Source organism: Bolinopsis microptera, chromosome 2 (genome assembly GCF_026151205.1).
Source record: "Bolinopsis microptera isolate Bmic1 chromosome 2, MBARI_Bmic_1.0, whole genome shotgun sequence".
NCBI lineage: Eukaryota > Metazoa > Ctenophora > Tentaculata > Lobata > Bolinopsidae > Bolinopsis > Bolinopsis microptera.
This window is the reverse complement of record NC_087073.1, coordinates 16,563,190-16,590,226: the sequence shown is the minus strand read 5'-3', so window position 1 is coordinate 16,590,226 and position 27,037 is coordinate 16,563,190. Positions and strand designations below refer to the sequence as shown.

The 27,037-nt window shown below is 39.1% G+C and overlaps 2 protein-coding genes across 4 annotated transcripts; both read right to left on the bottom strand.

The window, feature by feature from the left end:
- Positions 1 to 1,827: 1,827 nt before the first annotated feature.
- LOC134826532 (uncharacterized) lies at positions 1,828 to 12,936 on the bottom strand. 2 transcript variants are annotated; one of them, XM_063838924.1, is made up of 18 exons: positions 12,789 to 12,936; positions 12,523 to 12,612; positions 12,268 to 12,383; positions 11,573 to 11,668; positions 11,315 to 11,423; positions 11,140 to 11,207; positions 10,868 to 10,985; positions 10,640 to 10,736; positions 10,349 to 10,475; positions 10,064 to 10,158; positions 9,795 to 9,930; positions 9,484 to 9,577; positions 9,094 to 9,257; positions 8,690 to 8,867; positions 8,331 to 8,497; positions 3,550 to 8,079; positions 2,828 to 3,307; positions 1,828 to 2,675 (listed from the first exon to the last, which is right to left on the bottom strand). In XM_063838924.1, exons 1-18 carry the CDS (start codon positions 12,934 to 12,936, stop codon positions 2,562 to 2,564), a joined length of 6,927 nt encoding a protein of 2,308 aa, XP_063694994.1. In that variant the 3' UTR covers positions 1,828 to 2,561. The 2 variants fall into 2 exon arrangements, with proteins under 2 accessions (XP_063694994.1, XP_063694995.1); XM_063838925.1 differs by lacking the exons at positions 12,268 to 12,383; positions 12,523 to 12,612; positions 12,789 to 12,936 and adding an exon at positions 11,902 to 11,923.
- Positions 12,937 to 12,941: 5 nt separating this feature from the next.
- Positions 12,942 to 25,187, bottom strand: LOC134826535 (outer dense fiber protein 2-like). Of its 2 annotated transcripts, XM_063838929.1 has the most exons (16): positions 25,010 to 25,187; positions 24,753 to 24,882; positions 24,288 to 24,400; positions 24,069 to 24,119; positions 23,866 to 23,933; positions 23,514 to 23,648; positions 23,254 to 23,373; positions 22,973 to 23,088; positions 22,735 to 22,831; positions 22,412 to 22,588; positions 22,062 to 22,240; positions 21,812 to 21,911; positions 21,496 to 21,651; positions 21,238 to 21,326; positions 17,526 to 17,699; positions 12,942 to 14,264 (listed from the first exon to the last, which is right to left on the bottom strand). In XM_063838929.1, exons 1-16 carry the CDS (start codon positions 25,137 to 25,139, stop codon positions 14,132 to 14,134), a joined length of 1,968 nt encoding a protein of 655 aa, XP_063694999.1. In that variant the 5' UTR covers positions 25,140 to 25,187; the 3' UTR covers positions 12,942 to 14,131. The 2 variants fall into 2 exon arrangements, with proteins under 2 accessions (XP_063694999.1, XP_063695000.1); XM_063838930.1 differs by lacking the exon at positions 12,942 to 14,264 and having other exon boundaries at positions 17,611 to 17,699; positions 21,200 to 21,326; positions 25,010 to 25,145.
- Positions 25,188 to 27,037: the final 1,850 nt, after the last annotated feature.

Here is a 27,037-nt window from a genome sequence, read left to right as displayed (position 1 = left end):
GGTTTGCGAAATTGAAAATCGTTAATCGTGGCCTGGTGAGGTGTTGGCTGTCGAACTTAACGGATGTTACTCGTCTAAATTTCTTCGAAGTAGCGCGCGCCGGGCCAATACACAATAACAATGGTCAACTGTCGAACATGTCGTTGACGGAGAAGTAGTATGTAGTAGTCCTGGAAATATTGACCTCTTATTTTATATTTGGGCAATAGCCGGACACTGTCCAAGGAAGTGTGATACAGTTTCCTCTTCGTCTCCGCATGCATACTCATAGGACAAGCAGTAAGCACTGGTGCTTGATTTGCAAACTGTGTGAAGGTGTTTGTTTAACTTTAAGCCGCAGTGATCCGTGATGAGGTAAACTGCAGTGTTATCCTCACATTTCATTTCCTGTTTATATTTAATTTTCCTGTTTACATTTCCCGTTGTACAGTTCTCATAATAATTGATTAGAAGTTATCAGGATCCCATTGAGTCTTGAGTTGATTCACGATGTCAATCCTTCGCATCTCGCCAATCTGCATACTCTGTGGTTGCGAGAAGAATTATTTAATGCGCGGCGCAACCCAGTAGTGCATCGCGCTACAAAGTCTTGAGTGCCGAAACGTCCATTATTTGTATCTAGTTGTCACCAGTTATTATTTGCCTTATTTCACCTTGTCTCCCTCTCCCTCTCCCTCTCCCTCTCCCTCTCCCTCTCCCTCTCCCTCTCCCTCTCCCTCTCCCTCTCCCTCTCCCTCTCCCTCTCCCTCTCCCTCTCCCTCTCCCTCTCCCTCTCCCTCTCCCTCTCCCTCTCCCTCTCCCTCTCCCTCTCCCTCTCCCTCTCCCTCTCCCTCTCCCTCTCCCTCTCCCTCTCCCTCTCCCTCTCCCTCTCCCTCTCCCTCTCCCTCTCCCTCTCCCTCTCCCTCTCCCTCTCCCTCTCTTTCCCTCTCCCTCTGTTGTTGACCATTGTCATACGTTGTATGACCCGCCGCGCACGAGTGCGCGGCTCCCCCTGTATCGTCAGGACGATAAAGACCATAGTGAAACGACCGTGGGGGTCGCAACGTGATACAAGTTGACCATGCACTGCGATACCTGCCACACTTGCTCACAATTAAGTCTAAGTGCGCCAGCCCATTACCTGTAGTTGTACTGGGGACTTCAAGTTGAGGCTTTTTCTGTTCATAAATCACCCAGGCCCAAATTGGACATACAAATTGAAATAGGATTAGATTAAAACGCTTCCTTATTAGGAGTTCGAAAAACTGTTTCGATCACGTGACATACCTTAGTTCGTTTAATTATGGCGGGTTTTTTGGATATATAAATTCGGCCATGGCCATATTTTAACTCGCCATTATTTTTACCCGCCATAATAAAAACCCGCGAGTCAACTTTTGAATTTCTGACAGCAGACAGGGTACATCAATGACAATATGTCATAATAAATTTTATTCTGAAACTAATATTGCAGGTAAATAAGTGGCGGGTTAAATTTGGCGGATTTTCGGAAAATCCGCCATATTTTTACCTGTCATTATTTTTATCCGCCACAATATTACCCGCCATAAATAGACGAACTAAGGTAACCATATGTTATATAACTATTAAAGGAAGTAGGTCAAATTTCGCGCCAGGTTATGGGTTAGAGTTTTAGCAAATGTGAAATGCCCAATTTAGGGATTACAATCAGTACAGAGGGTTATGGTTTTGAATTGTTTGTCAGAGCTTTATAGATAGAGAACGCGAACGTGTTAAACTTAATGATGTGGCAGTCCAGTGTAGATTGATTTATCAACAACTCTGAACCCTAGTAGTAGTATGGTATAACCAAATAAAACGCAACCTATCACACGATTGTAAACTTAATTTTAGAAGTTATATGTTATAGCATATAGAAAACCAAAACAATTTCATTCTTCAGGTTTAGAATGGCTTCCTTCAACAACTGGTAACTTTAGAACACAAGATGCTAACGTCCACGATGGGAAATAAGAATCTCACATTTCTGTGTTCTTGAAATTTAGAAATGGGTTCATTATTCATGTAATACATGCAATGAAAATGTAAGCATAATGAAATACAATGCAGCATCAGGCAAATTAAAATGTTCGGTGAGAAATGGATGATTAACAAATATAATTACCAATACCAATTGTGAATTGATAATAGGAAATATAAGAAAATTATTAAAAAACAATTAAAACATAACATTACAAATCCTAATTTAAATAACATATTCGTTAAAATAAATCCAGATTCTAATTTACCGTTGTCTAATCTATTCATTAAAACTTGCATTCAACTTTCATGAAGTGCTGATTATTCAACAAGTCCTGCAGCCAAAATAATGATAGTCGTTTTAAAAATCAATTAGAATACATCCCTAATAATGGATTATATGTCGCCTCCCCTTCATAACAATACGAACGTTAACATATATCAAACAAGGAGTCCGGGCTAAAAGTAGAAATAAACTTTCTTCGCCCAGGTCTTACTCTTAATATAACTTTTAACATATTCGACTCAAATTTCACAAAAAATGATAACTTAATTTCCATTAGAGGATTTGATGGAAAGTTCTACTGCTGCTTACAGTCATCTTCACTGGACTTCGGTTTTTTGAGAGCGATCTTTCTCTGGGGTTGGCCTGGGGAGAGAGGCCTTTTGTTCTGAGCTTCCTCGGAGGGGTTCACCTGAAAAATATTTCAAATCAACAATGGATCATGATGGCATGTTTTGTACTAAATTTCGAGAAACCTTTCTGAAGTTGGCAAATAATTTGAAGGTGATAAATTTAATAGAATAGTATAAAACGTACGTAAAAATGACTGCAAGTGATAAATACCTGATGTCCGGGAGCGGAATTCTCAAGGTCAGGTGACACAACAACAGCAGTGGCTTTATTCTCATCACTCGCGTCCCTCTGTCTACCCACATTCCGGTCTACCCCCGCACTGGCCGCACCATCTGGTGGTGGTCGGGGCACATACCGCGGAGAATTGGGGTCGATCTTACGACGCTTGTCGCACACTTGACAAACCAAGCCCACGTCCTTGTACGTGTTCTTTATCCTGTTCAAGTAGTTTGTGTGGTCTGTCTCCAACCCCTTCATGAACTCCTCTAATGTGGTTGGGTTGTAGGTTTTTGGGTTCACTTTGGCAACAGTTTCCACGTACTTTCTTCGGATTATCTCCTTCTCCAGTGACTCTTTGAGGCTTTGGAAGTTTGTGTCGAGCTGATTGTATTTGCTTTCGATGGTATCTGCTTCGTTACACATTGCCTGATGCTTGTTGTACATATCTAAATATTCCTTGTCGTCCTTGATCTGATGGAAAGGAAGGTATAAAGCTGCCTCAAAACAAAGTAAAGACTACAGTAGAGATAGTTGTAAAATTCTAGTTGTAAAATTACTATAATAAAGATAAAACGGTCAATTTGATAGGATAACACCGCGTCTATGTCAAATGTTCAAGTTATCACTAGGTAATAATTTATACCAGTAAATTTAAATTATAGACGAAATGTGATTACATAACGACATTGAACGGAGCAATATTTTATACTTACTCTTTTCGCTTCCAACTTGAGACACCTTTCAGACTCAGTTTTAAGTCTGGCAGTCAAGCTGTCCTTGTTCTCAGTAAGATTCACAACTTCTTGGTTTAAGTTGGAGAGATTTGCAGAGAACTCTTTAACTTGCAGTGCAAAGTGGTTCCTATCTGACGTCAGAGTGGAGATCTGAGTGCTGAGCTCCCGCTCGTGATCAACCATCTCTTGTTTCAATTGTTCTGTTTCTGTCCTAAACCGTTCAGAGAGTTCGTTGTACTTCTCTGTCAACTGTTGATATTTAGCTTTTTCTGTATTGATGGTAGACTCGTGATAGTGTTGATATTCACTGAGGTCTTTCTCAGCTTCAGCCTTTGCGGCATCAGCGAGCTTATTCTTGTATTGGAGCGATTCGAAATCAGACTTCAGCTGGATGTAACTACTTTTCATCATCTCATACTCAAGAATACTTTTCTGCAGTTCTTCCATCTGGTCCTCAAGAAGTTTCCGTCTGCTTGAAAAAGCATCTTTACTAGACCTGAGTTCTTTTATCTGCTCTTCAGATTTTCGGAGGCTTTCTGACTTCACTTCAAGAAGTCGCTTCACCTCTGCCAATTCTTTGCTAACTGAGTGGTACTCTCCCATGAAAGATGTTTTGTCCTCCAAATCATTCGAGACTGAAGACAACTTTGACGACAGCTCTGCCTCTTTTTCAACCTGCTCCTGAAGCTGGGACTTCAAATCAGAGATGGTCTGAACTTGACAATCCCGTTCTCCTGTAATGGACTGGATTTTAGATTTTAGATTGGCTGCCTCGTCAGACAGAACTTTATTCTTCTCATTTTCCTCGGATAAGCCTTGGATAAGAGTGAGGATCTCATCTTTCATGGTTTGCATCTCTTCAGTTTTTAGATCGTATTGTGCTTTTAAATCAGTCAAAGGCTCCAACTGTAAGTTTAGATTTGAAGTCTGTTGCAAGTAACCATCGCGCTCTTCGGTGAGGGACAAAACTTCAGCTTCTAACTGAGACATCTGAGCACTCATCTGTGAGATAATCTTCTGCAGTTCCTGTTTTTCTTCTTCAGTCTTCTCTATGTGTCCTACACATTCCTGCAGTTCTACAAGCTTCTCTGCGATATCCCTGTCTCGAACCTTCAGTTCCTCTTCTAGCTGGAATAGAGCCTGCTGTTCTTCTTCCTTTCCTTTCATCGCCCTTTCTTTTCTTTGCAAAGAAGTCATCAACTCATCGCAATCTGACCTCAAAGCGTTCTTGGCTCGTAGTTCCTCAGCAACCCTGCAGTTCAAGTCAGTGTTCTTCTTTTCCAAATCAGCTAGCTTTTCTTCGTACTCCGTCTGCATACGTAAGAGTTCGGTATTCTTTACGTTCAGTTGATTTTCGAAGTGTACTAGGCAGACATTTTTCTCTTCCAGTCGTATTCCGATTTCTTTGATTTCTGTGACATGACAATTTAGCTGCTCTTTCAAGAAGCAAATATCTTCTTCGAGGATGGCCTTTTCTTCTAGTAAAGCAAATTCGTCGACTTCATTAGCCTGAAGAGAATTTATCATGTCTGAATGTCTCTTCAGTTCATTTTTCAGTTCCAAGCTCTCTGAAGATTTTGAATCCAAGAGTACTTCAAGTGATTTCACCTTAGTCTCTAGAGAACTAATCTCTGCTATTCTGTTATTAAGCTGCTCTTGCATGGCATCAAGGTTGGTTGTGTCTCCGCCGTTTTCCAATATCACTGAGAGAGAATGTTTGCTTTGATTCAAATTACTCTCCACCTCACTTTGAGCTTCTTTGGAAGCAGCTAACAACTCTTCTGTTTCATATAACTTAGATTTTACGGTATTTAGCTCACTTTCTTTCTCCTCAATCAGTTCGGAAAATTCAGACATACAAGTCTTGACAATTGATATTTCTTTCTTCGACTGAACAAGTTTTGTCTCCATTTCCTCTAGCATTTGCTGATAATCTGCTAGACTCTGTTCAGCCTCTTTAGCCCTGACAGAAACTGTTTCTAATTCTACCTTTAACTGATCCCTTTCCTTAGCGGAATCAGAGAAGGAGGTATCTGTCTCTCCCAACTTAGATTTTACAGCATCTAGCTCACTATCTTTCTCCTCGATCAGTTCAGTTAGTTCAGCCATACAGGATTTACCGATTGAGACTTCTTTCTCCGACTGAACAAGTTTTGTCTCCATTTCCTGTAGCCTTTTCTGGAGTTCTGCTTTCCTCTGATCAGCTTCCCTAGCCTCGAGTGAAATAGTTTCTAAAGCACTGTTCAATCGGTCTTTTTCTTCAGTGGCATCAAGGAGGGACGTTTCAGTGGAGGATTGTTTTTCAGTCATTTCCAAAATCCTTTGATTTAGTCTAGCTAACTCCTCTGTTAGAACTTTTATTTGTTGCTCTAGCTCTAAAATTTCTTTCCGGTTTTCTTCAGAATCTTTTAGGATTGAACTAGTCGAATTCGCCAAACTTTCTGAAAGGTCAGCACTTTTAATGACAAGTTTTGATTTTTCCTCTGTGAGATTAGAGATAACAGTTGCCATGTTAGTGATTTCATCTTGTGCAGATAACAGTTGACCGTTAAGCTCCTTGACATTGTTTTCATGTTCACTAACAGTGATTTCGAATGTGTGATTAAAACTTTCAATCTGTTGCTTCAAAGTTTGTATTTCAGACTGCTGTTCTAGCGACGAGGCGAGGGTCGCATGAGCAACATCAGATGAGACAAGACTCTCCTGACCAAGCTTTAAATTTTGCTCTGTCCAGTTTTCAACGGCCGCTGTAAGTCGAGTAACCTCATTATTTGCAAAAGCTAACAGATCGTTTTTCTCCTTGAACTGTGCAGTATAATGCTCAGACATCTTAACGTTCTCTTCTGAAACGATATCTAAACGCTCAGCGAGACTTGCTTTAGATGCGCTCAAACCTTCGTTGGACTGAGTGAGCAGTTGAACTTGTTCAGAAAGTCTAGCACTGTTTTCTAGAAGATCAGAAACCTGCTGTTTCAAGTTGCATATTTGTTCTAAATCAGATGAAGGAGATTCGATCATCGGATTAGGATTATCTGCCGTTTCCTTTTCTCGTAACTTTTCATTTTCAGTGGTAAGCTCAGAGATTCTGCTGCACAGAACTGAGCTTTCTTCGAGCAAACGTTTATTTTGCCCGGTTAAGTCGGAAATTTCCGCTTGCAAGGACTCAAACTTGGTTGCATTATGGATATCATTCGACGTATCACCTATAGTCACAACGTTACCCTCATTTGACTTTGAGATGTCTTCCAACACCAATTTTTCCTTCTCCAGTTTCAAAATGGTTTGAGCAAGCTGAGAGTTTTGATTGGAAAGGTCACAATTCCGCTTAGCCATACAATTTTTATCGTTTCCAAGTTTTTCAATCTGAAGTCCTGCATCAACAGATGACAACTGAAGGTGCATCAATTTATCCTCTGCGTCATTTAGTTCTGTGCTCTTCTGCTCAACATCGTTTACTAACTGACTGATCCGTTCGTTTGAATCTTGTCGGCTACGTTCAAAATCTTCCTGACTAGAAAAGGTCTTCTCTAGTTGAGATCTCAAGTCTCCAATCATTTTATCCCTCTGTTCCAGCATTTCTCTCATCTCGCCTTCGAACTTTTCAGTTTTCTTAAGATCTGCGATCTTTTTATCGTTTCCAAGTTGTTCAATCTGAAGTCCTGCATCAACAGATGCCAACTGAAGGTGAATCACTCTATCTTCTGCGTCATTTAGTTCTGTGCTCTTCTGCTCAACATCGTTTACTAACTGACTGATCCGTTCGTTTGAATCTTGTCGGCTACGTTCAAAATCTTCCTGACTAGAAAAGGTCTTCTCTAGTTGAGATCTCAAGTTTGCAATCATTTTATCCCTCTGTTCCAGCATTTCTATCATCTCAACGTCAACCTCTTTATTTTTCTTTAGGTCAGCGATCTCGCTTTCCTTCACACATAACTGTTGCTTGAGCTGTTCTAAATCTGAAATAGATTCCATTGGGCAAGCTTCCATTTCATACTGTCTTTCAATTCTAGCAGTCTCAAGAGTTTCATCAGTGTGCTGAAGTTTCAACAGAAGTGTTGAATGATCTCGCTTTAACTTCTCCAATTCTGTGCACAGTTCCAATCTACCGGTGTTTGAATCCTCTAGAGCTGTCTTCAAATCTGTTATCTCCTGTTGAGCGGCAATCTCCACAAGCTCCGTCTGCTCCTGGATTAGCCGTTGCATCTGAGAGAATTCAGTGTTCTTCTGGGCTGCTGCCTCTTCAAGGGATCTTATCTCCTCTTCTAGTTGAGATATCTTATCTTCGAACCCAGATAGTGACTGCTGGGTTGATTCTTGCCCTCGTTTAGCTTCTTCTTCGTACTTTTTCTGGAGGGCGGACAGCTTTTCTTCTGTTTCCAAGGCATAGCCCCTAAGTAAGGATTCGAGGCGAGCTATTTCTACGCTCTTAGAGTCTACTTCAGCTTTAAGTTTCACCACTGCTTCCGGGTTAAAGCCTATCGGTAATTGGTCAGATTTCCTTTTCTTTCCCTGAAATAAAATTAAACGATGAGAAGATGCATTATCAGTTACACTTAATTAACACGGTATTCAGTATGAACAAAGAGCGGGAACTTTTTTAAGGTGATTTGATTGGATCAGAAGTGATAGATATCACATATCAGAACTCATGTAAAAAACCATTGTAAAAGTGTAAGTAATGTAAACGGTCCAGACGCACGAATTCTGAAACAGCTAGAAATAAAGGTCTACTACTATAAGTTTAAACTATTAACACTTACAGGACTAGACACCAAGTTGTTCTCTGACGCTAGTCTAGATATCTGACTCTCCAGATCCAGTCTTTGTTCCTCTGCCTCGTTCAGTATCAGGACGTTCCTCTCTTCAACTTGTCTGATCTTAATTCTGTTGTCTTCTAACTCGTTTAGCAGATCTTGTCGTTCTTCTCCTGGTTAGATGATGTGATGTTCAAGAAAAAGGATATATTCTAAAATGGCCAGAATCTGGCTTACGTAGTATGTGAACGATTCCTAAAGGACGTAGACAATTTCTTTCGATTCTAAAATTTTTGCGGATCAACAATGTTTAAAAATATGAAACAATTTAAGAAGTGTACAGTATGAAGTGTTTCTAGAGGTACCTGCAGCAATGAGGATAGTCTCTAACTCCTGAATTTTGTTTTTCTGATGTTGTCCCAAATTCTCAGAGTCCTCAACTTGACAACAAAACTGGTCAATCTGCTCCTGTTGCTCGTCAATATGGTCCTGCATCCGATCTCCCATCTCCGTACACATTTCTTCGAGCTCTTTTAGATCAGTCTGGGGAGTGGGCAATCATTTAGTTCAGTACTTGAATTGCTTGTTAGAGATGCTTATAAGGATTTAATCTTTTGCACTGTATACTCCATGGACTGTATACTCCATGGACTGTAGCTGTATACTCCATTGATGTATGCTTCATTTGTAAATTTTAATATTTTCGTTCTTATTACTAAAAATAAAAGGTGAGGTAGAAATCTTAAATTCAGTGAGTTTAAGAACTGACCTTAAGTTTGCCGTTTTTAGCTTGCTCACGCTCGAGTGAAGACTTCAGCTGAGAGTTTTCACGTTCCATAGATTCACGTTCATCAACACAGGAGTCACGTGACTCACGATCTGACACCATGGCGGGTAAGGTGAACAACTTCTTAGCACAACCATCCTTATCACCTGTACAACGTGATGCAATAATGTGAGCAAAAGAAGCTTAAATATGTGTGCGCTGGAATTTAGGATCCCCTTATTGTTCGAAGACCAAGATTGACGGTTCTCAAAAAACATTTCTCATATAATCGGTATAATCTCCCAACTTCAAGTTCTATATTTTCCATCGATAAGAATACTTCTTATTGGGGAAGAAATCACATTGGAAAACTTTTTTTTATAAATATCTTACTCTCGTTAGTGAGGCGACTTTTGATGAAAGTGTTGCGAGGGGAGGGGACAAGGCCCTGAGGACCGTGGAAAAATGTCTCTCTTCTTCGCGCTTTCTGAAAGAAAAAAGGAGTAAATTGAAGAGAACTTTAGAACTAGCAAATAGTTATATGCAACGAGTTTGGACTTAGGTATTTCCAGCGTGAATTCCTAATCCAACGACAACTTACATTGGGTTTCCGATCAAACGTAGGTAATCATAATTTGAGAGTGACAAACGAAAATAAAATTTAAGAAATAAAAACCGAAAGAAGAGAACCATTACAAACTGACCGATGGTGAGGCACCCGGAGGGAGAACAGCCCGGATCGAGCCAACAAGTTGTCCTCTCAGTGCCATTATCTCATTGTCCCGCAGCTTCACATGTGACTCCAGCTGGTTCTTCTCTTCTAACTCTCGCTCCAGTTTCCTGGTTACAAAACAAGTCGTTCAATTTTGAAAATTTTTAGGGAAAATAGCGAACAAATTATCCTTTCAAAACGTGTATGGTAAAAATAACATTTTTTCAATATCAATTAACAGCATTAGTCATCAGTGTTTACCTAATACGTTTTTCGTATTTTGAGATGATCGCTTTGTCGTTCATTACTTCATTTATGATAGGTTTGTTCTTCATCATCTTAGCGCTCTTTGCAAACTGAAATGAACGCAGATGTAATCACCATAACAACCCATAACATGTACCATAGTGACCAATGATAGCATTCTAGCACACTTAAAATATATTTTTGTAATCAATAATAGTTAGATAGTTGTGACAAAACTTTATGTTTTTAAGAAAATCAAATCGGACCTCTAAACCTAAAGTCGTAAGAAGTTCCCCTTACCCTAAGTGTAGAATGAGACTCTTCGATAGCGGCCGGGGTCATGGTACATATCACACACGTTTTAGCGTTTCCTCCAAGTGACGATTGTAAGATTCGGGTTAGCTTCGACTCTCTAAACGGGATCACACTGAAAGAGAATAATAAAGGGTAATTCTCGGCATTCTTTCCGTTCTCTGCTCCGCTTTTCTCAGATGGTCCAGAAACTCATGTCCAGGTTCTCAGTCGTATTAAAATATACGGTTATTGGTTAACCTAATAACAATTTGGATGTGAAATAAAGGTTGAACTTACTTGACATTGGGATCAGAGAGCTTGGCGATAACTTTGCTCAGAACCATCAAACTGGTGTTTATGTGACCGCCCTCTTTCAGACGAATTCCTTCTGCCCCTGAAATTTATAGGCACATCAGCAAATATGTAGCCATACCGTTATAATGTAAAGCTATATTTTTAGGATAAAGCGCTTATTTACCAAAGTAAAAACTATCATATGACTCAATATCTGAAGGTGACACATACCAGTAGACTTGGCTCGCTCACTGCCCGCCAGATCTACCAAGTTGAGCTGACTAACTCGCACGCAGCGAGCTTGTCCCTCTGTCTCTGCCTCACTTCCCTTCTCTGTACTTTCTATTACCTGGATAACGTCTTAGTTTAATGATAAATATAATTCCCAGAATTGCAGGAGATGAATTAAATGCTTTTATATATTTGCTATATTTTATTATTAATCAACTGTATACTATAGATTTTGTAATTGATTGGCTGATGATATTAATTATTGAACCTACCAATCTAAAGATGGTGTGAGATCTGCTACTTCGCTCGTTCATGTTCGTAGCAGCAAAGTGTCGGGACACTGAAAAATTAGAATTTTATGAACCCTGATCAGTGGTCAACTACCTTTCAACGTTCAAGCGATATAGAACAGTAGCTACAATAATTGAAATGAAAAGTAAGACTCACGCTCTCCAGCATCAAGGTAGCTGTAGATATCCTCCTCACATGTCACCAACACCTCTCCTAAGTCCTTCACATACACTTCACCTCTGATGTTCTCTCTTACTCTCAGTTTCTGGAAAAGACAGGAATTTCAGACAGGAATACGATGTTAGTAGGAGTCAGGAGATACACTTTGTAAATACATATCATATCAAAACGGCAAAAACGATGTTTCCCTTTCTTGAACAACGTGAACACAAAACCCTATATTTGTGGACTTACCTGATTTTTGTCGGGATTCAGCAAGTCGGTAATTGTCTCATTGTAGATCTCCATGTAGGATACTCTCAGTAAGAAACTCCTGTCCTCACTGTGCTCCTAAAAGTTCATTAAATTTTACATTTTAATAATCAATCATTTAGTTTCCCCGCAGGAGAAAAGGTCAGAATATTGACGGAATTGAGTACAATTATTTTATTTTTAAATATCAATGAATTTGGCCGATGATTTCAGAGTTTGATTAGAGCACACCACATTTTTTCATCTGACAGTATTTTATCTAGACGTTTTCCCACGAGAAATTTCAGGATGTTTTGTTCAACACAACTTACTGCACAGTATCGGAATATATCCTGAACAGGATGTTTTGTTCAACACAACTTACTGCACAGTATCGGAATATATCCTGAACAGGATGTTTTGTTCAACACAACTTACTGCACAGTATCGAAATATATCCTGAACAGGATGTTTTGTTCAAAACAACTTACTGCACAGTATCGGAATATATCCTGAACGTTTTGTAAAACACAACTTACTGCACAGTATCGAAATATATCCTGAACAGGACGTTTTGTAAAACACAACTTACTGCACAGTATCGGAATATATCCTCTACAGGATGTTTTGTAAAATACAACTTACTGCACAGTATCGGAATATATCCTGAACAGGATGTTTTGTTCAACACAACTTACTGCACAGTATCGGAATATATCCTGAACAGCTCGAGGGATGATTCCCTTATCTTCCTTTCCTCCCATCATGGTGTGCGTCTTGCCGGATGAAGTTTGTCCGTAAGCGAATATCGTGGCTGCAGAAATTGTGATTTAAATCTGGGTATTCAGGAGTATAGCTGAAATTCTGAATATTATAAGGGATGCAATTATTTCACAGTGATGATTTAAAAATAAAATGTTCGGCTTGAAATTCATTATTATTGTTTGACTTACCATTTATGCCTTCCATGGCAGAAATAACGAGATTTCTGGCAAGCTCTTCATAAGTTTCTTCATTAGACACATGTTCTTTCAGGATCTTATCTGAAGAAATTTTTAAAATCAAAATAGTGCGATCTTATTACTATTAAATGATATTCAATTTGAATTCAAAATACTACCTAGGCCTATGTGTACCTTGAATTACAAGATCATACTTTTAACGTCTTACATTGAGTCTTCATTTAACTCTAAGTATAACTTGATGAGAGATAAATTACCGAATGTGTAAGCAGAATCATTCCGGTCTGCTTCCCAGATGGATTGTTCGTGAATATTCCATTTAACTGTTTCACATGCTTTGACTTCTCTATTGATGAGCTTCCTCACTCGTATCGCTACTTGCACTCCACTATTTTCATTGCTCATTGCTTGGGAGATTGAAGCAAGTTGAGAATAAATTATTAAACAGTCTAATAGAATATTTTGATTAAAACACACTTTATGTCCTTTGTTCACACTGCATTTCACGAATGAAATAGAAATCGACAATGAGTAGCAAAATCACACATATTTTATTTATTTTGTAATGAAGCTGCCAAATTTAACAGAAAACCGAATTTTTGACCTTCAATTAATACTGACGAATCATTATCAATATCACGACGATTATATTTAAACAATGAAAATTTAGAAAGAATCTAAACCATTTGCAACTGGATGCAAAAATATCAAACCTGAAAGGGCTCGTTCACATATTACAAGTTCTTAAAAAGCAGGAGATTGAGATATGAAAATACTTACATACTACATAGGAAAAGCGCAAACAATTATTGAATTGAAACGGATTTTGCGTATTATTACACGTGAACAATCCCCAACGGTATCTAGGCCTAATGCCTCATTCCAATAGCTAATAAATCCCTCTTATGGAGCTCAAGTATAATCTGATAGGCGCCTCCTACCGATCGATTAAACTAGAAAGATAACAAACTCCTAAATAGAAAATATCGCGCTCGGAAAAGCATACAAAAGCTGTAAAGGCACCAACACACTATATTATATTCCTAAATAAACAAACTTGCACATTTGGCAGTGAAAGATACCCTCAATAAATAAAGCTCATGTAACGCTTCGCATGCATATTCTATCACATTCACGCCCACTGTCCACATACCATCATTATTTTGGCAGTGAAATTTAGGTTCCAATATTAACAAATCCATCGTCTACCAAAATAAAACGTTTGTGAGATACGAATCGAATATTGCCGCGTAAAGATTCGACTAGAGATTGACAGAAAAATATGATTCGGCGTGCGCGCGTGCCGTTTTAGTTTTACTGAAAGTGGACCGAAATACATTTCCGAGCACTACGACACCAAGCAGATGTTTCCCCAAAGAGTGAATCAGAAATGAAAACATGCTCTCATACCAACCGGCTGGGCCTCATGTCACTAGTATTCGTGAACCCATCGGCTATTTCGAACTACTTCTTTTCAATCTATTTTACAGAATTTCTTACATCGGATTTATCAATTTCTTCTCGTTACGTCACTTCGCCACATTTAATATTACACACTCCCGCCAAGAGTACCGCATTTCACAGAGCCGCTTCAGCAGACTTATCTCCTGCGTCTGTAGTTGGGCTTGGGAGGGGAGAATTGTAGCATTACACAGGGATTGTTCTCCTTCTTTTTACCGCTGCACTCCTTCTTGGCTGGCTGAGCGGCAGGTAACGGCTCTCGTTTCTTAGACCTGGAGTATTTTAATTATTCCACTTCATGTCATATTATTGCTTAAATTAGAGAATGTTTGGTATGCAAACATGCTGCCTATATTGTGACTTTATTCAGCTTTTGAGTTAGACCAATACATGACGAACACCTCACTGCTAATATATCAGTAGCTAGATCAGATGTTGAGATGTAAACCGTCATATTCAGTGACACGTGCCACATCAAGTGACACGTGCAACATCCTCAGTTACAGACAGTGTAATGTAGGCATTAAGTAAGTATATTTAATTGTTCTATATTACTAAAGAACCTCTCACCCTCTAGTTTCTTCTATGCAAATATCTTTGAAGTAAATATTTATGATCACTCGTCGAGTGTTTTACCTATAGTCGAGTTCAAGTCAACTTCATTATGTTCGCGCGTCTTAATCGTAATTATATCCAAGAATGAAAACACATTGGACATTGAATATAACTTGAAATAAATATACATACATATCGAATTTAAATATATTTATGTATAACGTCGTCAAGTACCTCAAAGTAAGTAGTACCGTAAGCAAAAATAGGCACGGACACTGACGGAATTCTAAAATAGTTTCCCAAGCCTTGAGTCAATCTCGGTTACACCAATCATAATATCATTCATGCTATACCATTTTATGAGACTTTATTGAATATATAAGCCACAAAGTTTTGTTTCTGAACCTTTCGGGTATTTTCAGAGTGTCTCTTATAAACTTTAAACACTGGTGACGACATTTGAGACTGTGGAAGGTCCAAAGACTAGGGAAAATGTGACTGTTTGGATGGGCCTCGGTAACCATGGTGTCTTCGGATCCCATTTTTTCGAAAATGAAGATGAGAAGGCAGACACGATAAGGACAGCAAATTATATCGCTATGTTGCATGGGAAAGTTATCCGAGTCCATAAAAGTTTGGGTTGGCTGAGGGAAAATACTGATGTCAGGGAAAGCAGACATTTGGACACGAGTCTTGAAACACCCTGTATTTAAATCTCCTGTTGCTGTAGTGAACTTTGCGATGGCGGATAAGAACATTTTTACTGCGGGTTCTAAAGTCACATGTGGGACATTTGTATGGTTTTATCATGTCGTGTCTTTTCATGTGCATGTCGAAGCTAGATTCCCATTTTGATTTGAAGTGGCAGCGGGAACATTGGTAGGGCTTTTCAACAGTGTGAGTAAGTTGATGGGATTGGAGGTTCCATTTTGCTTTAGACTTGTAGTCACACTTGCGGCAAGAGTACAGTTTTCGATCGTCAACTGGTCGAGATTTTACTTTTTGAGATGGTGGTCGTCGACAATTTACAAAAACAGGACCTTCACTTATAGATCGCACTGGTTGAGGTGGCACTGGTTGAGATTGCACTGGTTGAGATTGCACTGGTTGAGATTGCACTGGTTGAGGTTGCACTGGTTGAGGTTGCACTGGTTGAGATTGCACTGGTTGAGATTGCACTGGTTGAGATAGCGCTAGTAGCCGTTCTTCTGCACTCTCATACATAAAACATTTATACAGCTCTTTGCTTGTTTGGGCTACTGTTTGAGTTTCAAGACAGTTCTTAAGAATTGTTTCATCATTTAGAGAAATTTCTTTGCACAAAGACTTTTCACCCTCTATCTTGCGATTAAACTCAGTTGGGTCGTTGCCATTTTCACAGGCACCATCACTTATAGTAGAGTAATTTTTAGTGTTCCCTTTTAAGTAAGAATCTATGAACAAGTTGACTCGATACTGTGCTGTCCTGGCGATATCCCCCTCACGAAACATTTTATCCTATTACATTAATGATCAGAATCTAAAAGCGGTGAATCGGTTTTAAAGTAACCAGAGCTGAGGCAACATAATATAGGCCCGGTATTCGGTAATAGAAAGAGAGCATAACTTTTTTAAATCAAAGTATATTATCAGATGGCAAGTAATACTAATTCTATCAATAATTGAGAAAAAACAAAAAACTATGAAACTTGGCAAATGAATAACTACTCAAGCTGGATCGCAATCCCTCAACAGATTGAAATAGAGTCACCAAAGTTACACACAGTGTCGCAATGCACAACGAAAAGAGCTGAACTCAGCTGCACTTGATAACAAGCTCTCATCCGGAAAAGGAATGTAAATTTTAAGCAAATGCAACCGCCATAACCCCTTGCAGAATTTCATGAGGTCTGTGTGCTAATTATCAGCTGGTACAACTTGATACATACTACAAAATTAACAAGCGATATAACAAAGTGTGTCATAATAGTGAATTCAGCGTCAAGACGTGGCATTGAATAGTTCAGTGTCAAGTTTTGATGCTGTTACTAATATGACATTATTTCTTCTTTTACGTTGTAATAGAGGAAATAGTTAATGAAATGGTTATATCTATATACTAGTGTAACCCGGCCTTCGGCCGGGTTTTCACTGCCGCAGTTAAAAAGGGTAGGAGTAATTACCCGCTGAGTCAATACCTGCATTAGGTGACCCAATAGTTTCTTAAACAATAATCTCATAATCAGTTATTTGTTGTGGATAATTAAGTCATTATTAGCCATGAGGCACCACATTCCATGATCATAAGGTCTGAACACCGACTATTACACCTCATCACTCCCGTCTTGAACCGCTTTCCATTTTTATTTAAATCGTTATAGAAATTAACCCTTGTTAACTCCGCACCACACCCGCCTATTATATTTGAAAACACGCATAACATTGTCGTATGAACTCTCTCTCTCTCTCTCTCTCTCTCTGCAGTCCAAACAGACCCCAAACACTAACAGTCCCCCTCCCCTAATAAGCTTAAGGTATAACATTACAGCGAATCTTCCGGGCTAATCCAATTATGACGCTACTTAAATGCAGCTATAACATATTATACAGTAATGAGAGAGAGAGAGAGAGAGAGAGAGAGAGAGAGAGCAAGCCCCGTAACTCTTGCCGTTCTTCTCAAGCCATTTTATGTAACATTTGTGGTACAAAACCATCAATTAAACCACTTACCACCGGCCGATTTAAAAAAATTTGCTTATGGGCTTCATCAGAGTTTTGTCGACACTATACCGAAAAACCAGTCCCGTAACTCTTACCGTTTTTTTTGTATAACCGTTCGGAAATTACACACAGACAGACAGACAGACAGACAGACACCAGACACACACACATTCTGGTGTTATTAAGTTGATTAATAGTGGTACAAGATTGGAAATGTTCACAAAATCCATCATGTAACATGTTTCATTAAATTGAAAAAGTTAAAGTAATATTGAAACCTGGTTTTGGGAGAGTTGGGAATCTCAAAAGCAGCACTGGGCTTAGCTGGTTCAGAGTTGAAGTTGTAATTGTGTCTGGTTGAATGGTTGAAAGGTTGACTGTTGGTGATCTTGCCGGAGCCGTCCAGAGCGATAGGTTTCTCACTGTACTGCACTTCTACTGGGTAGGTAGACCTGAAAACGGACGTTTTACATTTTAACCTTGTATCGTTATTAAATGACCAAATTTGGACATGAAATACAGCTCCTGTGGAATAGGGCTGTGATTTTACCATACAAGGATATAAGGATAGACATTGGAGGTGATCAATATCTTCAAACCTCCATAATATATTATAAATTTGGTTTATTCACATAATAACATGGTAAAATTTGCTGAGTGACAGATTTTGATCACGTGTCACAACAAATTTCTTCTCCCGCCACTATCCTGCTATCCACTATGTATTAAAACCATGATTAGACTGAACACAGACCATTTTCAGAGTCATTAGCAAGCCTAATAACTTGTGTGCGTCTGCAATATTAGTTCATCATGGAATGTAAGCCTGGGTAACTTGAGAGAAGTCAAACTATTTGATGAAGGGATGAAATCAATATTCTGTAAATACATCGAATTTTGTTACGGGTTACTTCGCTTTAGTGGAACGTTATTTCAGATTAAATTCTGTTGATCCTTGTTTTTGTCGGACCCTGCTACTGTATTGCATACAGATTTCTCGCTTACTGTAAAGCAGTGGACTTCCTTGTGCCCAGCAAAACAATCTGGAGTCCTTTTTTTCTGCCATTCCTAATATCGGCGAACTAGCATGGGAGCTATATGACATCCTCAAAGTTGCTCTTGTTTCTTTGGTCATTATACGGTAAGCCTTATAGTTAGTTATATTTATGATTTTTCATACGTATAAATCATATGTACTGTTTTGTAACGAGTTTAATTTGTCTCATAAATCACTGCGTACCTTCTTGAGAAGCCTTTTTTAAGTGAGACCAATTCTTGTGGCTCAACAGTAACTTTTTGATAACGATAGCCCATGGCCTGCAAACATGACAGAACTGTTCCCTACTTTTCAGGAGTAACATTGGGTACGAGAACATAGCAGGTAAAGGTGTAGCGACGCAAATAGATAGATTTGGTGTTAACAGTCAGGCATGGAAAGCGATTGACAGTAATAAAGATGGTTATTGGAAAAGCTCTTTTGACAACTCAGTTCAGGTAAAGAAAGAACTGCAATTTAAGGGAATAATGAGGAGTTTTAACGTGTGCAACCAATATTTTAACCCGTAATAATATTTTCTCCTCAAACGAACACTGCGTATCCTCAGAGAACGATAACTGAAGGTCAAGCTGCGTGGTGGAGTTTGAAATTCCCAACATACGTTTTCATACACAGCATAGTTGTATTCAATAGAATGGACTGCTGCCAGGAAAACCTCAACCAAGCCATCGTAACAGTGGACGGTAACACTGTCGGTATAATAAACTACGAGCCTGGAAAACCAGCATATGTATTTGATAAGCTGAACGTGGTAGGACGAGAGATAACAGTGTGGGGAGGAGAGTCAGGTGCTCTACACGTGACCGAGATAGAGGTGTACGGGGCACCACGTGATGTGACCTGTGTAGACTTTCTGGGCAGGTCTCTCAGGGGAGGGGATAGGTATCACCAGGAGGGGAAGATGTGTGAGTGTACTGCTCATGGGATTATCTGCAAGTGTGATGGTGGGCAGGTGGGGGATGTGAGAAAGTGTCCGGAAGGGGAAACCAGCTGGGTAGATCAGGATACCTGCACTGATCTGTGTGTAAAGAATCAGGGCTATTGTACAAGTAGTGGAGACCCCCACTATAAGACATTTGATATGGAGTACTACGACTTTGATGGGAGATGTACTTACCAGGCTGCTAGTTGTGAGGATTTTGTGGTTTACTTTAAGAATGCAGACCTTGAAGTGGATCTAGGCAGGCCAAGGCATGCTATTAGCATTGCTAAACGGATCGAAGTGGTCTTCAAAGGGACAAAGTTTGCTATATCCAATCAGTATCACGCATTTGTTAACGACCAGAAAGTTCAAGTACCATACTACAAATCACACAAGAACGGAGACAGGCTAGAAATAGTAAACCACGGGCAGCTGGAGATAAGGCTGTACCAATACAGCAAAGACAGGATCCCAGCAGTAAGAACCAGAGCCACTAACGCTGGCACCTACATCCAGGCAGAGCTCTGGTTACATGGTTCATGTGCTAATATAACCGAGGGACTCTGCGGCAACTGGAATGGAGACCCTGGTGATGATCTGACTGGAGGATCAGCTAACAGTCTGGGAATGCTTCACGAGAAGTACGACGAGCACTGTCACCCTCCACCACCACCATATCACCCGTGTGATGATGTCATCATGGGATATGAACTAGCTAGCACCTTGTGTGATGTTCTAAAGCTTCCTCCTTTCTCGATGTGTCACTCGAGTGTTCCTATAGGAGATATGGATCAAGGTGTCTATCACAACTGTATGTCAGAGGTCTGTGTCCATCTCTTGGTAGTTAACTCAGCTTGCTCGCAGTATGAAAACTATGTTTCTACATGCTATGAAGCTGGAGTAGATGTATCAGGCTGGCGAGAGGTTGTTAACTATTGCCCGTTTGAGTGCTCAGAAGAGCTAATATACCTAACAAAGGGTCCAACACCAACCCCCACCTGTTTAGACCAGCATCCAGTACCGGAAGGAACTATTGAGGGCTGTTTCTGTCCGGTAGGAAAGTTCTTGCAGGACGGGTTATGTGTGACTAGTGAGGAATGTGAGTGTTTGTACGAAGGAGCATTCTACCAGCCAGGTGATACTGTTCGAGAGGAGGGGGAATGTCAGGAATGTGTTTGCCACACAGCAGGTCAGATAACTTGCACTCCCATCTCCTGCCGTGAGTTGACCTGTGAAGATGAGGAGATACTGGCCAGTAGAGACGACCTGTGCTGTCCGTTCTGTGATAGTTCCTGGGTTGAAGCAGTAGATCCTGTAGAGAGTGTGAGTGTAGGACAGGATCTCAGTATTACTTGTCAGGTTAACACAAGAGGGATCACCCCACAGGATATATCGTGGTATAAGGGAGATGATAAGATAGAAACAGGAGTGTCCACTAGCGGGCTAGTTTTGAGATTATCAGAGGTATCAGCAGCTGATAACGGAACTTACACATGTGCGGTTCAGAAGGGAGAGTCAGTGGGGGAGGCAGTGTTCACGGTAAACGTCCTGGTACCAGAACAAAGCGTTCACATAGACCCACTCAGGACTAAGGTAACCTGCAAGGCAAGGAAAGGAAACTGTGTAGTTGAGTTCAGGGTCTTTAGAGTTGGAGGTGGGAATGTTGATCCGGTAAATGTTTCTATTTGCAAGAAAATGATGGAGGGTGGGTTGGAGGACTGTAAGATAGGATGGGTAAGAAAGGAAGGAGTATTTGCTAGGAGAGTGGGAGAGAAGGGCAGTACTCCGGTAAGTAGTGCTGGTCAGTACGTGTGTGTGGTGATGGACAATGAGCATGAGGTAGTGTCACCAGAGGTCACTGTTAGGGTTAAGCAGAGTTAGCTGTTAGGTGATCAGAATTGAGATGATAAAGTAGTGGTTATCATTAATACAGCCCTTATTATATATTCATTTAACGATTATGCTGAATTTACCTTAAATGTGGCAGCACAGATTGGTTTTCTGAATTTACCTTAAATGTGGCAGCACAGATTGGTTTCGTTTTGACATTTCGTCCATTCTAGAATTGTCAAAGTCTCTGACGTAATTTCTTTTCGGAGTCTGAAATGAACCAATGGTGATGTAATATATATGGTACTGTATAGTCTATAGTTCGTAGATTTTTGTTTGACGCATTCGATCGATTGGTACGTACAGAATCTCATCATTTTAAAAACCTAACTTAGATTACCTAAGTGAACAATATTTTATATATAACGAAAAAGTTTACCAAAAGTCTAGGAATATTAGATGGAGTTTTAGGGGTCCTGTATCGCTTGATGATGACAGGTGTATTGGGGGACGGTGAGGAGTATTCAGGTCGAGCAGCCACTGCTCGGGTCTTCTGCATCTCCAGTTGTCTTTGTAGCTTCTTTATTGCTGACTCCTATATAAGCACTTACTTAAAAACTTGATCAAATGATTTATAATACTTAATATAACGTGCGACGTACATTTCACTGGATGAATAAAGAAAGGTGTCAGACTAGAATCCACGTTAGGTTAGGATTCATCGTACTTGTAATACATAATAATTAGAATCATACCTTGTCAAGGAGATCCTTCTTAGCGACAAACAGTGAATCGTGGAGGTCAGATTTTATTTTGCTAAGTTCTTGTCGGTGCTCGTGTACAATCTCGTCGTACCTGTAAAATGAATTACGTCAGTTAATAAACTTCTGTCTTACAGTGCAGTTAAATCGCAAAAAAACAGCTCAATCGGATCAAAATTAATTTGGTTAATTCAACGATATCATTACAAAAAATCATATCACGACAAATGAATTTAAAACTGACTTGGCTTCGCTTTCGTATTTGAACTTCTGGTACATAGCTTTCCAGGACTCGAGCTGCTCAGCCTTCCTGAAGTGAGACATCTCCAGTTCATGGTACTTGTTGGTCAGTTTGGTGATCTCTTCAACTTGAGACTCTATCTGCTCCTGCATTACTCTCTCCCCAATCTGTAGGTTCTCCACCTATAGAGTGAAAACATAAGGCCAATAACAAGGGTTATTTTTCTGCGAGGGTCGGAGTGAGCACGCTAGGATAAAATGGGTTGATCTATTCAAAAAAAGGTAGTGTATACGTGCTTATGAAAGCTACATAACATTCAACAGACATGGCGATTGAATTGACCAGTCTCTTACATTAGTTTTCAGCTCAGTGTTCTCTGTCTTCAGAGTCTCTAGTTCCTCGTTAGTAGGAGGAGCTTCAGCAGTCATCAGTTCATCAGCTAGAGAAGGTAAAGCTTCGAAACTGGAGTCAGGGATGTTGTTGAGCCTGTTCATTGGTAACAAGCTCTGACGCCGATCTTGCTTTAGGGTCTGTAGTGGGTTATGAGTCAGCTATTAAAGGTTCTAGAAGGTCCTAATAATCAATCCATGGAAAAATTAAGATGTTGAGTCCAGTTAAATTGCAAGTCAAACATCCGTATCGAAAACTCCAGCAATGATAACAAGCCATAAATTACCTCGTTTTCAGCTCGAAGCTGTGCAATAAGAGCAAGGTACGTTTTGTTCTCAACTTGTATTCTACACTTCTCTTGATATTCTTTACGCTGTTCTTGCCTGGGAACACATAATTTGGAAAAATTGTGATTAAAACTGTTATGCTATTTTATGTAGACACAAATATTGCCAGCTAATTTTGGATTGCTCGGCGAACATGTTATTTCAACATTATGATTGTTACAGTTACTCTTTAGTAACCTGGCAAGTTGGTTTTGAGAGTTGAGCCTCTGGGCCTGGGCGAGATCTTCTGTTAGTTTTGCTACTTCATTCTGATTGTCACTCAAAGCGCTCTCCAGTTCAGCTACGTCTTTTACCTGATGTAAAATATGTATTTTTTAACCTTATTAAACGATTTGGAACGGAATCACTGTGTAAAGTTTTAGATTTAAAAGGTGTTTAGTACATAACAGATCAAAGGGAAAGTTGTGTATGCAATGTAAATAGACATTGAATACCGAATTTAAAATAGTTTTTAAAACCTTTAATTTCAGTTTTGAGACGTTCTTCTGAGATTTTTCCAACTGATCCACTAAGTCGGCATTTGCAAGTTTAAAATCGTCCAATTGTAACTTCATAGAGTTCTTCTCCACGATTTGGCTCTGAAAATTAAAATATAGTATAGATTAAATCTTGATAATTTTGATCTCAATCGAAGAAAATGGTTGTTGATTCAGCATTCAGCAAACACTTTCGAACTACCCATCCCATGATACCAATGTTATTTTCTCGCTCACTAAACCTGTAAATGTGTGCTCTCTGTTTTGACACGTGATATTTCTTCAAAGCACTGCTCCAATCTGTCATTCAGCTCCTGTATCTCTGCCTCGTCTGAGATGTGTTGCAGTCGCAGAGCATTGTACTTCTCCTTCCAACTCTGATGTTTCAACTATTTTACAACTTTCTATATAATTAATTTAATGTATAAATAATTTTGAAAATTTGGTAATTATTTGTGACAAATGTTTGCTAAACCATGTCCATGCTGTCACACTTCAGAGTGAAGATTTTCAAATAATTTATCAATTGCATAACAAATATTCACAATTCTTTCAAGAATATGCACTGCACCGGTAGTAGTAATGAGATCAAACCTCTTCTGTCTCAGTTGAATTTGAGAATGACTCTTCCAAAGTCTTTATAGCATTTTCTTGCTTCTTTCCTAATTAAGTATAAATACAGTAAAACCCTGATTGATCGCAGATTTCAATAAATCATGGTTTTGATTGTCAAATATTTCTTATTGAAAGTATTAAATATGGCTCACTGCATAAGTATAAATGAAATAAAATCTTACCTGGAGTGGTAGTGATACATGTTTCAGAAGATTTCCCTGTTTCTTGTTTATCTGATTGGGAAATTTCATGTAGAGTAAGAACTTAAATCAATTGAAATGCTCAATTACAACCAAAGTTCCAAAACTAGATTCACAACACAACATGAACCAGTTAATTTTCGTCATCTTAGCAGATAGCAGTAAATGTATTACCAGTAAACTTTAGTGAAATAAACTTACTAGCATGTGATGCTACAAGCCCGTCTATGTCTTGAATAATCTCATATATAAGAATCTGTTCCTCCTTTTCTAAACGTGTCACCCTCTCTATTGTAGATGCTTGGGTTGGGCAACTGAAAGGAGACAAGTATTATGTTTGTTTGTTTGGGGACCGGTTTTTGGTACACCAGCCAATGTTTACAAAATCATACATATGATACATAACAATATAATTTTATTTAATATAAGTGAAAATGAGAATTGAAAATTATGATGTAACCTTTATCGTTTATTCTTTAAAAAACCAAAAACTTTAAAGTTAAAACTTGCATATCATGATTTACAACAAGTGATCTACAACAAGTGTTAAAGATCAAGAAGTTTAAGAGTATCACTGAACAGTGTTATAGATAGTAAAGCACAACTTGCTGGAGTTTGCTGACAGGAATCAGTCAGGTTTAAAATATAGCTCATAAATTTTCTTACTCAGAACTGCAGGACAGATAAACCAGAATTTTTAACTGATAATCTGCATTTCTGAGGGTGCAATCTGGTAAACCGATTTTTTTCTTCAGGTTTTCAACCAGGAACTCCGCAACATTTTTTATAGGCTCTTCTGAAATATTTTATGTTTTATGTTTACTGCTAATAACTAAGACTGGTTATTGATGACACAACTTTATCTTCAAAAGCATTGTCATTAAACAATTGGAACAGAATGTTAAATATCATCAAAAACATACCAGGTATTTCCAAGCCATTCATGACATGGTAAATTGCAATAAAATCTTCGTACACCAGCTGTTCTGTGTTTGTGGTATCAATAAAGATAGAAGCCCAGGACTTTGTTACAGCCGTTTCCAGTTCACCCATGCTACCTAGGCTATCAATTTCATGTAACTCGTTAGATAAATTCCATAATTGAACAAATTTCATTACACTAATTGTTAACAACAAGTTGGTGAGGAACAAATTATCATTATCATTAAATTTACAACCCGATGAAAGGAATCCAGCTTTCTTGATGTAAAAAGGCACTCTTCTTTTAATTTAGTTGTGTTAACTCTCTGTAGGATTCTAACAGCTGTAACAACGAGACTTTCCTTTACCAAGTCAAGTGTGTGGTGCTCACTATTTACTGACAATTGTTTTAAACGTGTAATGTATTATCAACTTATAGATTATACGACATATGTAGCTGTAAATAAGATGGATATACAAATCCTAAAAGAGCATACTGAGTTCTAAGTAAAACTGACCGTTAATCCTTACAGTACAATAAACACAACGAATAGACTCATTAATAGACAGTTTTTGGGGGTTCCAAATAATTTCTGATTATTCTGATTTCTTGCGACAAATGATACTGCACTGTTAGGATGTTAATGGTTTAATGTGTTGTCCAGTAACCATAAAGTTCAACATTAAATTTAGATAAGATAAGATTTAAATTTATGCCTCTCTGGGCATCTCATATACAAATATAATTACTTCAAAAAAATTTAGAAAAAAAAGTTTTAAAAATGAGTGTAAAAGGACTGCAGTGATGTATTGTTGGTTTTGGTAATTGCTAATTGGTAGATTGTATGTGCCAGTAATTAAGTGATCCAATTAAATTATTCGAATACATCATTCTAGGGTATGTAGGTCCAAATAAACAAAGTTCTTCCCTGATCTGTGATTTCTGTAACACGCAAACATAATATATAACATAGCCGAAATCAATGTAATCATCTTTCACGCAATGTACTCAGTTTTCTTTTCTTGCTATCCTTAAACCCTCAGGTTGGTCATGTAGTACAGGAGATAAACAAAAATGTTTACAATTAAAAACTTTAAAATAAAACATCGAAGATTGAAGTACAATAGCGCTCGATTTTGTAGCACTATACTTTATATTTGTTTGTGGTTTGAAGAGAGCATATGAAATGTGAGCGGCGCCATTCAAATTTTTAGTCTTGCTAAACATATGATTTTAGTAAACAGTAACGTTACCTGGGGACCTCAGGCTATTATATTTATGTTCATAATCAATAGAGATTCGGCGGAATGACAGGCTGAGCGCGGCCCATGCAGTAAACAGTAACGTAATGGATTAAACCAGAAAATTGGTTCACAGATCACACATCTCAACACTTATTTTACTTCGGACATTCCAACAGCCACATTGTTACACAAGTGTGTAACCAGCCAATTACAGGAAGCCGAAGGATTCAATTATACTTTAGGCCAGTGACGGTTAAGGTAGTGTGTACCATACTTTCTTCGCCCGAGACTTTGCTGCAATGGGTTACCTGAGGACCCCAGGCTATTATGTTCATTAACATATAAATAAATATTTGAATAAAGATTTGGCGGAATGACAGGCTGAGCGCGGCCCAGTAAGCAATGGGCAGCTCCTCATTTAACCCTCACACCCGATTTCTCGAGTATTTGGCTGAGTGGACCGGGGGGCTGCATAGACCACTCAGGATCCTTAGCTGAGCGTCGACGACGCTCACCCCACGGCTAGTGACAGAGTCGGGAATCGAACCTGGTACCTCAAGCAATGCCAGGCAGATTAACCAACTGAGCTACTAAGCCGTTTGAGCCACTAAGCCGTTACGAGCCACAAAGCCGTCATGTGAAAACAGAAAATAAACCAAAATACAAAATGATAAATTTTTTGTTGATTGACGATGTCAACCCTTCCAGATCGTTGCTCTGCGAAGCAGAGCAACGATCTTGTCAGGTGAAGCAAGAATGCCAGTTTGCGCGGCGCGTCGAAGCGG